General features: G+C 47.4%; 2 protein-coding genes across 3 annotated transcripts; one reads left to right on the forward strand and one right to left on the reverse strand.

The window, feature by feature from the left end:
• Window positions 1-924: 924 nt before the first annotated feature.
• Window positions 925-10,744, reverse strand: Glul (glutamate-ammonia ligase). 2 transcript variants are annotated; one of them, XM_027417349.2, is made up of 7 exons: window positions 10,585-10,744; window positions 7,584-7,762; window positions 5,591-5,752; window positions 4,138-4,284; window positions 3,549-3,676; window positions 3,168-3,367; window positions 925-2,679 (listed from the first exon to the last, which is right to left on the reverse strand). In XM_027417349.2, exons 2-7 carry the CDS (start codon window positions 7,747-7,749, stop codon window positions 2,361-2,363), a joined length of 1,122 nt encoding a protein of 373 aa, XP_027273150.1. In that variant the 5' UTR covers window positions 7,750-7,762; window positions 10,585-10,744; the 3' UTR covers window positions 925-2,360. The 2 variants fall into 2 exon arrangements, with proteins under 2 accessions (XP_027273150.1, XP_027273149.1); XM_027417348.2 differs by lacking the exon at window positions 10,585-10,744 and adding an exon at window positions 9,495-9,767.
• On the forward strand, window positions 9,925-11,082 carry LOC113835933 (basic salivary proline-rich protein 3-like). Its single transcript, XM_027418074.1, has 2 exons — window positions 9,925-10,292; window positions 10,383-11,082. Exons 1-2 carry the CDS (start codon window positions 9,925-9,927, stop codon window positions 11,080-11,082), a joined length of 1,068 nt encoding a protein of 355 aa, XP_027273875.1.
• The last annotated feature ends 1,454 nt before the right edge of the window (window positions 11,083-12,536 follow it).

Consider the following 12,536-nt stretch of genomic DNA (forward strand, 5'->3'; position numbering starts at 1 on the left):
CAGGGAGCTGAGCACAGACGTATAAACATGAGGCTGGAATCAAGGCTCAGTCGTACATATCTGTAGTCCTCCTTATTGAAGGCTGGGAGCCCAGATTTTCAAACCAGGCTGGGAAATTTGAGACTAAATCACAACAAAACAGGACAAAACATCAGAGAACCACAAGTTCACCAGGCTAGTGAATCCGGGACAAGCCTTTATGTCTTGGGCTGATGTGCCTTCAGTGACTTCAACAGGGAAGCAAGTACTGTGTAGATGGCTCATGGCAGCTGGACAAAGGTCTCAGGAAGAAGGGCAGGAAGAGTAACTGTTTTAAATAATCTGATAAGCTAGGACTGTCACCAAAAGCCCTGGTTCCGGGAAATGAAGCAGGGGTTCCAAATCACCAGGAAATTCTAGTATATCCAATTTGTAGCCTTGTCACATTGAGTTGTGGACAGCTGTGAAAAGTGGCCAGGCCAACATAACTTGGTATTTAAAACTTGTTTTTTAGGTTTTTGTGTAACTCTATTGAATTGACTCTGCGCCTGAACTCTTCAGATAACACTGCTTTGAAATGTAAAGAGATTAAACGTGGAACTAGGAATTGCCAAGACTAAATGTATAAACCCTAATTGAAAGCAGAACTGCAAGTTAAAGGCTAGCCCAGTCTACATAGTTAGCTCCAGGCCAGCCAAGGGTATACACCAAGACCCTGTCTCAAAAAACTATAAAAACTCTCACACCTTACCCCAAATTATAGGTACAAGAAAAAGCCCGTTTAAAAAAAAAAAAAAAAGAAAAGCCAATAGATAAGCTTATTTTGCGAGTAAACAAAACAGAACCACTCCCCTTTCTTTTGATAGGAAATGAAGGAACAAAAAAATACTGCACGCTTTTTTTTTTCTTCCTCCCCCAACCACAAAGAAACAAGTCAAGAGGAAATCTTATAAATGTTAGGTTGATTTATAAGCGCTGCTCTGGCAGTTACAGTCTGTTTACAATGAGGAGTTATCTAACTGAACATACTGTACATGGCAATTAGAAGTCGTCATGGCAAGAGAAAACCACAGGCAGCCTGCTGCGGACAGCACACAAACAACCAGAGAACAGCAGGGCAAGCCAGAATGGAGGTGGGGTATGTTTATCGTAATAGAAAAAAAACAAAAACAAAACTCCATAGGACTCCTAAGAAGGAAAGGAATATTCTGCTGGGAGAAAGTAGACACTATGACACAAAATGACAAATGTTTTAACTCCAGGTCTGCCTGTCCTCCGTTCCTCCAAGAGCAAAGTGGAAGGAGACACTGAAACAAACAGGCAATTCTGTAAAGTTAGAAACCCTACAAAGTTGATTAAAAGCTGAACTTGTTTTGCTTTAAAAAATTTAATATATCAAAAGGCCTGCTTTAGTGACATGCTAGTCCCACCAAAAAATAAACCCCACCCACCCCTATCAGTAACAATGTTCAAGTTGACCAGCCAACTCCATCCTGCTAACTCTATGTGGATACATATGCATCTTAGCCTAAGCACAGGGACAGGTGGTGGCAAGCACTGGTGTCCCACCCTACTACCTGTCCAGCATCTGCTCCTGCAGAGTGGGCAGGGAAACCCCACATAGTAATAAAGCGCTGAGCCCCAGATAACCACCTTTCCTGGTACTGCACCCCCACCTCTACTCAAGAGATCCTTTCTTGTTAACCAAGCTCTTCAAACTTGGCAAACCCAGTGACTAGGATGGTTTCCTCAATTAGAAATACACATATATCCACATATCCATATATATAACTTTTGTTTTTACATTTAAATATAAAAATACTACTCTGCTTTGTGTTATAAATGGAGGACCCAGAAATAACTTTTCCTTCTTTTACAGTAGGGCTACCCATCTGTCAGGTGATACACTGAGCTGTCTTCATGGAGGGCATGAACTCCTCCCACTACTCCTCACCTAACTTCCATTTGGAATAGAAAGTTGGTTTTACCTGAAGAACTAGCAGCTCTCTACCTATAGGGGAATTGTCAATCCAAGCAGTGGACCTGCTCTTTTAACTGTCCTGAAGAAAAAGTCCTCCTCCACAAATACACCCGCTCTGTGGCAGCTCTGCCTACTGGACATGCATTCCTGATGAGATGAAGCAGTGGTTACGTTCCCTTCCCCTACCCCTCCCACCCCCACTAGAAAGCTAAATAGAAAAGAAATGAGGGTTGGGTGTATAGGGATTAAGAACTTGACTCCTCTATTCTGACCAATAAAAGCAAGATTAACTGGGCACGAGGAATAAAAAGACCTTGATATTCCATCCTTTGAGTTACAATGAGACAGCTGGGGCGGGGTGGGATGAACTAGGAAAGGCTCAAGATCACTCAAAGTCTAATTAGTTTTTGTATTGGAAGGGCTCGTCGCCAGTCTCATTGAGAAGGCATGTGCGGACGATGGCTTCTGTCACTGCAAAGGGGTCACAATTGGCAGAGGGGCGGCGGTCTTCAAAGTAACCTTTCTTCTCCTGGCCGACAGTCCGGGGAATGCGGATGCTGGCACTGCGATTGGCGACACCAGCAGAAAAGTCGTTGATGTTGGACGTTTCGTGGAACCCAGTCAGACGACGGGCATTGTCCAGGCCCCCCTTGGGATCGTAGGCTCGAATGTGGTACCGGTGCCGCTTGCTTAGTTTCTCGATGGCCTCCTCGATGTGCCTGGTGGAAGCAGTAAAGGTGAGGGTCTGACCTTGTCACTAGAAACCTGTCCTTCAAGGGCAGGAGCAGGCATGAGTTCCATAAGAAACCAATAAATACTTGATGCAGGCTGTGTCTGCCTTGTGACCTATGTCTCAAGTGCTTCAGACCAGTCCTCAACATGTAATACCAATTATCTTTTGGATGGGAAGACCCCCATCACTGGCCTCTTCCCATCAGTAAGAATTAAGTCACCCACTTGCTTGTATGTGTATTTAGTTCTTACTAAAGACCTTTAAATGCTTGAACCTACGTGACAACTTTCCCATATCACAGCTGTAATTCTATTCCTAGAGTACTGTCACTTCTCCAACGGGTACAAAACGATAGGCTTATGACAAACACGAAGAGCATGGCATGTAGTTTGTGAGAAGTCCAACTTTCCCAACCCTAACACAAAGCCCTTCCACCCCATGAGAATAAAGATGGCTCCAGAGGAAGCTACTTACTTCAGACCATTCTCCTCCCGCATGGCCTTGGTGCTAAAGTTGGTATGGCAGCCTGCACCATTCCAGTTCCCAGGAATGGGCTTGGGGTCAAAGGTTGCTATTACCCCAAAGTCTTCACATACTCGATGCAAGATGAAACGGGCCACCCAGAGATGATCTCCCATGCGGATTCCTTCACAGGGTCCTATTTGGAATTCCCACTAGAAAGAACATGTTGACCTTTAGAATAAGGCCAACTAACTGTTCAGGCCAACTCAAGCTCCTAGCTTGTTCTACTTACCTCTACCCTGAACCACTTTTAAGTCATCACCCTTGTTAACCAAAGTCCCCATGTGCCAAGTCTTCAGAGGGGAGGAAAAGGAACAGAATAGTGCCATTTACCTGGGCAGGCATGACCTCAGCATTTGTTCCTGTAATCTTGACCCCAGCATACAAGCAGGCGCGGTAGTGAGCCTCCACGATATCCCTGCCATAGGCTTTGTCTGCGCCCACACCACAGTAATACGGACCTGAAGGAGAATCAAGAGCAATCAGTGAAGAATCAGAGTCCATAACCCCCCAAAGCCAGAAAATGACAAGGTCCTAAGACTTGCTTTCGCACATCCTGTCTTCACCTGCAGGTAGGAGGCTAGGTCTTTCCTCTTTGCTGTAGCCTTGGTAGAACTACTGCCCACTCTGAATAGCTTTTCACTTTTTGTATATGCATGCATGTGCAGATGGTCAGAGAATAACTTATATGGGTCTCAGGGATAAACTCGGGCTGTCAAGCCTGGTGGCAAGCACCTTTACCCACTGAGCCATCTCATCACCATCCTGTCACTTTAAATTCGAAGCACATCTGGATTTGAGGGATGCAAGGACAGTCTGTTATTTCCAGCTGCCAGTCTGTTTGCTGATTTGGGAGCTGCTCCTGTCTCTGGACAGTAAGAACTTATGGGGAGGAAGCTTTTATTTCACCTGGGGAACTTACCTTGGGGCCCAGGAAAGCCATTGGAAGGCCAACCAAAAGGGTGCCCATCTGTTCCCATCAGAGTATACTCCTGTTCCATTCCAAACCAGGGGTGCTGGTTGCTCACCATGTCCATTATCCGTTTACACGAGTGCCTTAAATTGGTCTCTAGGAATAAAGCATCAACATGCTGTAAGGAGTAGTGTCCTCAACTCTTACACAGCTGAAGTCATCATAGGCTGGACCTACTCAGGCCCAACCACTGTGAAGAAGCAATGATAGTACATTTGCAGGAAAAGGCTGAGAGACTTTTTATAATTAAAGTCAGCTATGAAATCTCATGGGAATGGAGTGAGAGCAAAACAAGTGTTCATCCTATCTGCACGCTGGCCACTTTCCAAGTACCACATGCCAGACACTTCCACCCTCTATTCACAAGACAGCTGCTCCTGCTTGTCAAACGTATTCCCTAGTTTCGTAGGCACTTAAGGCCAGAGCTGTCATTTTACTGAGAATAATTTGTCCATTAGGTTTACATTCCAGGTGAGTCTGAGTGCTAAATTACACAGTATTGGCTGGTACAAAAAAGAGAGAGAAAGCGAGGGAGAGGTGAGTGTAACTGAAAACAATTCCCAAGCTAGAAAAGCAATTTATCATTTAACTGAGTTTGAGATGAGTGTTAGCAATCTTCACTTTCACAAATGAGAAAATGAAGCCCTGAGAGAGGGTGTTTGGTGACGTGCCCAGGTTATAGGGCAAGCGGCACAGCCAGGAACCCCATGGCTGCCATGCTGAGGTACATACCCTTGACCAACAATACTTCCTTTTCAAAACAGAGGTACTGAAGGTATAGGGCCACCAAGCCTTACTGGCAGTACTGGAAGAGAGTTTATGTAAATTAGAGTTCCCTGGGTTTAAGAAGCTATCTGAAAACTGAGTATGGATAGCACGGCATAAACAAAATTCTATGAGCAGGTACAGAAGGCTTCATGGGCAAACAGCTTAGCCAGGAATCATAATGCTCATGGCAACCTGAGTTCCACCTCCAGAATCTACAAATACAGCAGGAGAGAACTGATTCCACAGGTTGTTGGTTGACTTCCACACAGAGCACAGTACGCCCTCAGTTCAAGCATGCTCTGTCTCGTCTCTCTCTACACATAATTCAGCAAAATAGAAGCATGGGGCAAAGTATGCCAAGGTCACTGGCAATAAATGGCAGATCTAGTAGTTAAACCCAAAAACGCTTAAGTACGAATTACAGCTTTTTAAATGTAGAAGCAGATCAAGACTGTCACTGGGGACCCCTATCAGCAAACAGATGGAAGATTCAACACTGTTTATACAACCAATAAAAGGGACCATGGAGGGGCAGACCACACTGTTTTTCAGCAGGCAAGTTCAGGGTAGAAGGATGGACATCTGATCATCCATCCCTAGATTCTTAAGACATTCACGCCCACCCCATACACACCTGCAGGCTTCCGGTTGTACTTGAAAACTTCACAGAACACCAGCTTGTTGGGATCTCTGCGGAAGGGGTCCCGAAACATGGCAACAGGGCTGAGATACATGTCACTGTTGGAGCCCTCAGACTGAAAGGTACTAGAGCCATCAAAATTCCACTCAGGTAACTCTGGGCCAAATAAAGATGGAAAATTAACTTTTAAGAAGACGTATTTATTTTTATGTGTGTAGGGGTGTTTTACTTGCATGTATATCTGTGCAAGTGTATGCCTGCAGAAGAGGGGGTTGGAGCCCCTGAAATTGGAGTTACAGATGGTTGTGAGCCACCATGTAGGTGCTGGTAACTGAGTGATAAGTACTCTTAACCACAACTGTTAACTTCAGTTCCTGGGATTCTCACACCCTCCTCAGACCTCTGCTGGCACAGCACTGGGCGAGCAAACGCACACACGCACTGACTCACACACATGAAATTTATTAAAAATTTATTAAAAATATACACACAAGACAGCTAGCCTCTCATCATATTTCCATCACTGAAAATCTACTGTGTCTTCTGAGTGGCATGTATGTAAATGTATCATCATTAATTAGGGACAACCTGATGTCTATGCCCACCTATCCCTATGTTCCTCCTTCTGAGGTTCCCAAGAGCACTGCATCACAAGAACCACCCAAGCAACAAACAGATGAGTCCTCTCTGTAAGTCTACTGTGCACCAGTCATTCTGACACCACTTCCAGTGAGTGAGACACTCATGGCACAGAGCAAAACTGACTCCCTCACTAGGCCACCTCATCCCCTCCCTTCTCTCATCCCTCTCCGGGCCTGACTGTTGTAGCTCAGGCTGTGCTCTTGTAGATGAGGAAACAGTTGCTCTCCTACCACTTGTTCCTTTTCCTTGTTTTGGGGCCAGTTTGTCTCCCCAGTTACCTATGAGCTGAAGGCAGAAACAGAACGACCTACCTACTTCTGCCAAGTAACAAGTACATGTTATATGCTGTCATCTGGTCATTCATTCACTCAAACGGCAACATCTTAGAATAATAAAAACTCATCCTAAACTAGCTGCCCTTCCTACCAAAACAAAGGCCACAACTAAAATAAAACAGGTCTCCTTTGAAAGTTTTTTTTTTTTTTAATTTTTTTGTTTGTTTGTTTGTTTTGAGACAGGGTTTCTCTGTGGCTTTGGAGGCTGTCCTGGAACTAGCTCTTGTAGACCAGGCTGGTCTCAAACTCACAGAGATCCGCCTGCCTCTGCCTCCCAAGTACTGGGATTAAAGGCGTGCACTCCCCCACCTCCTTTTTTCTGCATTTTTTTTTTTTTTTTGGTTCCTTTGCAAGTTTTTAAAAGTATCCCCATCTGAAAACAAATGGCCAGTCCCAGAGAAACTACTTTGGAGCATGTGCTTTGCACCCAGAATTCCACTGTATAAATACTAATAAACACAGCACTCAAAAGGGTCTCAACCTGTAGGTCACAACCCCTTTGAGGATGGTCTCACAACCCTTTCACAGGGGTCACCTAAGACCATCCAAAAACACAGATACATTATGATTCGTAGCAGTAGTGAAATTTCAGTTAAGAAGTTAGCAATGGTTGGGATGGGGGTAATCACCAGAACATGAGGAGTTGTATTCAAGTGTAAAGCATTTGAAAGGTTGAGAACCACTGCTCTATAAACTTGATAGCATATTCTAGTTACAGGTCTTTCAAACTAGGTTCCTGGGGTTGGCTAGGTTAGCAATACTCCAACCTCCCACCCCCTACAAATATGACCCAATATTTTTCTTCAGTGTACCAGCACACACAAGATTCCATCTAAATAAAGGCCTCCATTGTTTTCTATGCCTCCAGACTACTCGGCAGCTTACGGGTGACTGACTGAGGCCTGAAGAGACCTGCTTTTGAAAGACTTTGCAAACAAAACAGAAGGAAGGTCAAATCTCAGGCTGCTTGCCCACTTCCAGGCACATGTCCTGCTCCTGCCCATGCTCACCTTCTACACACTTGGGCTCACAGTCCAGGGTGCGGGTTTTGCAGCGCAGTCCTTCTCCAGTACCATCAACCCAGATATACATGGCTTGGACTTTCTCACCCTGGGGCAGGCACAAGTACATTTGCTTGATGTTTTTGTTCAAGTGGGAACTTGCTGAGGTGGCCATGGTGGAAGGTGCTCTGGAGAGACAAAAGTCATTTCATTAACATCTACTCTGAAGGGGGTCCCCTGCAGGAATTGCGTAAGAGGCACAGGGAACGGTGTGGTGGTCTCTCCTTTGGAAGTCAACATTATTGAAGTGCATTATTCACTCTGCTTTCAAGAGGTTTAAAGTTCATAGTTAGACAAAGATCATCCCTTGTAGGTTGGGCTAGTTAAGGGACTTTTTTTTTGTTTGTTTGTTTTGTTTTGTTTTTCGAGACACGGTTTCTGTGTAGCTTTGGAGCCTATTCTGGCACTCAATCTGGAGACCAGGCTGGCCTCGAACTCACAGAGATCTGCCTGCCTCTGCCTCCCGAGTGCTGGGATTAAAGGTGTGTGCCACCAACGCCCGGCTAAGGGATTTTTAATATCCATTAATTTTGAGAAAGCTGAAAAGAGGGAACAAAAAGACAAAAAAATTCATTAATAGAATGTCTTAATCCACCCAATACAACTACATTACTGCCATCAAGACTTGAATAATTGACTGTGGAGTGTTCCTTTGCCTTTTATTCTTGCTTTAACAGACATACGCCTCACCCCTTAATTTCCTTGCTATTCAGACCAGGTCAGCCTCGAACTCGGAGATCTGCCAGCCTCAACTTCCTGAATGCTAGGATTAAAGGTATGCTGCCACTACTCCTTGGCTCCATAGTTGGATTTAAAGGTGAGACAAGGGGACTAAGGTTTAAAAGGCTAACATATTCCTGGGAACAAATTTTAAAAAAGATCCGTACTATTTGCTATCACCAAGGTGGTAAAAGGTAAAGCCAAGGAGCACATTGCTGATTTATTTATTTATTTATTTATTTATTTATTTATTTATTTATTTATTTTTGGAGATGGGGGTCTCTACATAGCCCTATCATGGTACCATGTAGACCAGGCATCTATCACAAAGATCCACCTGCACCTGCCTCCCCAGTGCTGGGAATAAAAATGTGTGTTCCTCCAGGCCAGGTTTGAGCTGACTTTTCACTGGTGCGATGAAAAGTCATTACTCCACAGACAAACTCTGACTTCAATGTAAACATGGCAATATTTGAAGATTTCATTAGATAATATTTTCTGGTAAGTAGAAAACTCCCACTTCTAATAAAGATGTGGGGCAAGACTAACAAGCCACAGGGGGGGTAGGGGGGGTGGAAATCCTAAGAATCCGAAGCTACAAAACCAGCTTCAACACAAGAGGAAATGTCCCCCCCTCCCTAATCGCCCAGGATGGCTGGAAAGGGAACATATTGTTCTCCTCCAATGACTTGGGCAACTCTCTGAAGTACAGTGGCAAAGTTTCTACGGGCAACTGTCCATGTTTGCCCAAGTGAAAACAACTGCTTCTCCCTCCAAAAGCCTCACCCTTCCCCTGGGGAACAGATGAAGCTGCCCGGTCAAGTCCTATATAGAATTAAAACCTCCGCCTACACTACCCTTAGAGACCAGGATTGCGATTCTAGATGGCCTTCAGCTTACAACGCTAATCCCTCGGCCTTCCCCTTCCTTTGGATTAGAAATCCAGCATTAACCAATTATTTATTGCTAGGTGAGCCCGGGTCCCTCCTCCAGCCCTTTTCCTCGAGACCAGCTGGGTGTCAGCCATCTAGTGCATATTGCACCGACTGTTGCCAAGTTCCCATGGAAGGGGTTCTGAGGCTGAGTTGTTTCTGTTTTTGCCACATGCACCAGGGTCCTTTTCCCTGCGCTTTTACTCACCCTAGCCACAGAGAATTAAATGTACAGTGTTGGTTGCCCTCTCTAAGCTTCTTTTTGTATTCGTGCCTCTCTTGATCTTGTCTCTCTTGATCTTGCCTCTCCTCCGACTCGGTATCTCGCTGGTCCAAGCAACGGAGCTTTCTGGGCGAGGGCAATGGCGATGGTGTGGGGGACCCAGAGAGTTCGGAGGGGGAGGTACTGCAGTGAGTGGGCTGGTAGGATTTAACCTTAACCCGTGATTTGTCTCCAGGGTTCACAGAGTAAGCAACGAAGCCGAAGCAACTGGCAGGGGACTCTGAGGTCCGAGAACCTCCATCATCTTCGTCTATCGAGGGTTTCTTTGGGAATTTGCGGATGGGGGAGGATCCCCGCTTCCCGCCCCCGGAGGAGCTGGAGTAATCCACTTTGAGGCCGGCCCTTTCCCACTGAAATGTCCAGCAAGTCGGCGCCCCGACCCTCGGGCCCGCGTCGACCTCAAGGCCTCTCCCAGTGGGCCATTCCCCGCGAGGGCAGAGGCCGGGTGGAGGAGAGTGGAGCGACCGCGGGAGGCACCGCGCGCCGCTGCTGCCTCCGCCCGGCCCGGCCTCTCCACTGCGGAGCCCTCTGGCCACTCCGGGACACTGGCTCTCCATTGTTCGGTCATACTGTAAAGGCCCAGGACCCCGCGTTGGGAAGCCAGACAGTGGCGCCACCAACACAAGACCACCGACCTCAGTCGGACCACCCACAGCGCGACAACGCCCCCCAAAACGCGCCGCCCAGGAAGAGACGCTGGAGGCGCCTGCGCCCACCTAAGGCGTAAGTGCGCTCCCGGAGGGACCACCCGGCCGCCGGATCCCGGAACCTTCGTCAACCCGGGGCCGCCCGCCTCCCGGGGCGGCGCCTCAGGCCGCCGCCGCAAGGGGAGAGCAGATCAAAACAACCCGCGACCCCGCCCTTCCCGGAGCTTGGTCCACAGCTCGCCCCACGACAGCCAAGCGCAGCCGGTCCCGGCCGCACGCTGCAAGCACGCGGGAGGCACGAGCGCACAGCTGCAGACTGCCGATGCCACAGTCCGGGCCACCGTGCCACGCGCCCTCCGTGCGCTTACCTGAGCGGTGGCCGGCGGGATGATGGACGGGGTGGACAGGGCCACGAGCCACGAGAACGAGGCGAAGTGAGAGCGGCGAGGAGATTGGTGTGGGAATCAAGCAGTCGGCTCTACTCCCATTCTCGGCTCGGCAGGGACACAGCCCGCTCGGTACTTTTTATTGGCAGCTCGGGCCCGCCCCCTGGCGCTCTGATTGGTTGTCCTGGGCCAGGAAACCCGCGCCCATCAGCTGCTGTGCGCCGAGGGCCCGAGGCCATTGGCCGAGGAGCTGTGCGGGAACCGCGGGGTGGGGCGAGCAAGCCCGAGAAGAAAGAAAGAGAAAGGGGAGTGGGGGAGGGGAGGCAGCGGCGGCCGAGGAGGGCCGGGGGACGAAGGTGCTGGAAGCATTTCCAGCTTGCTTCCTTTAGCGACCTCTGGACCCTCCGACTCGCGCTAAGGCTTCCTCCGTCGCTCGGGCTGCCTAACGGTGCAAAGGTTTTCCAGGAGAGCTGCCGGTGAAAATCCAGACCCGAATTTTTAGCCTTTGTTTGTTGAGTGAGATCTCAGGGGCGGGTTGGGGTGGGGGGAGCCAGGGAGCCCTGGTCAGGCTTGGAGAGAGACAGGGTTCCCAAAGCCTAGAGGAGCCTATCTTCCTGGCCTCCTGAGTGAGTTTGGGAAAGTGGTCAGAACTGTGATTTCATGGTTTAAACACAAGTGCGATGTTTCTATAATTCCATGGAGAGAGTTCTGGAGATCCATAGACAAGAGACCTGTTTGGTGTCGCCTAGTTCCCGCCATAGGCAAGTCTCTCAGCGTTTCAAAACCCATGTTCCTTGGATCTGCAAAATAAAGCAAATGGCAGGACTTTTCAGAGCTGTCCACCAGACTTGAATTTAGGGTGTATACCGCTTGCTAAATGAAAACTATTCTTTCCAGTACCCCATTGAAACCTGGGATTCACCATTTAAGATTCTTTAAAAAAAAAAAAAAAAAAAGTTAATCTGGCCTGTGGTGGTGCTGGTCTTTAATCCCAACACTCGGAGGCCAGTTCTAGGCCAGTCTGGTTTACAGAGACAGTTCCAGGACAACCAGGGTTACACAGAGAAACCCTGTCTTGGAAAAAAAAAAGAAAAAAAGAAGAAGCCAGGCGTTGGTGGTCTAGGCTTTTAATCCCAGCACTCAGGAAGCAGAGGCAGGTGGATCTCTGTGAATTCGAGGCCAGCCTGGTCTACAGAGTGAGTTCCAGGATAGGCTCCAAAGCTACACATAGAAACCCTGTTGAGTTACTGTGGGTTTTGTTTTGTTTTAAGTCAGAAAAATGAGTGTCTTTACTTTTCCCTCTCAACCCTGCCGTGATGACTAAGATAGTGTGAATACTGTAATGACATGAACTGACAACATGCACAGAAATTACCTGTAAGAATAGACATGGCCCAAGACTGTTATCACTACTGTGTCCTGAGCAGTTTTTCTCGTGCATAAAATCCACCCAGGCTTTATTAACCTCTCAGGAGCCTTGGTATTTGAGAGGGAGATTTTCTGTTTAAATACCAGAAATCCATGCTCTCGGAGCCTTTGGAGGAGGAAGGGAAAAAGTTTGTTCTTCTGGTTATGTTTTGCACCACAAATATGAAAAAGAAATGTTGCCTGTGACCACACACACATAACTTGGCTTCTCTTGGTCAACCTCGGTCTGTTCCCTCTAAGTGTGTCTAACGCTGGCACACAGATGCAGCATTCATCTCAGATGGGGGTTTTGGTATGCTTGGGACTGGAAAGGCACCTTGCAAATTCCGTGTCACCTTTCGTGCTTCGTCAAGTATTTTATGATTATGGTCAATAGTGGGGATTTGGATCAGACAAACCCAAAACCAGATCTGGACCCACCTTGATTAATAGTCAAATTACTTGGCCACACAAAGCCTCTGTTGTAGCATATGTAGCAGGGATTACAATGGGACCTGGAACATGAG

The sequence above is a fragment of the Cricetulus griseus genome, chromosome 5, assembly GCF_003668045.3.
Source record: "Cricetulus griseus strain 17A/GY chromosome 5, alternate assembly CriGri-PICRH-1.0, whole genome shotgun sequence".
Classification (NCBI taxonomy): Eukaryota; Metazoa; Chordata; class Mammalia; order Rodentia; family Cricetidae; genus Cricetulus; species Cricetulus griseus.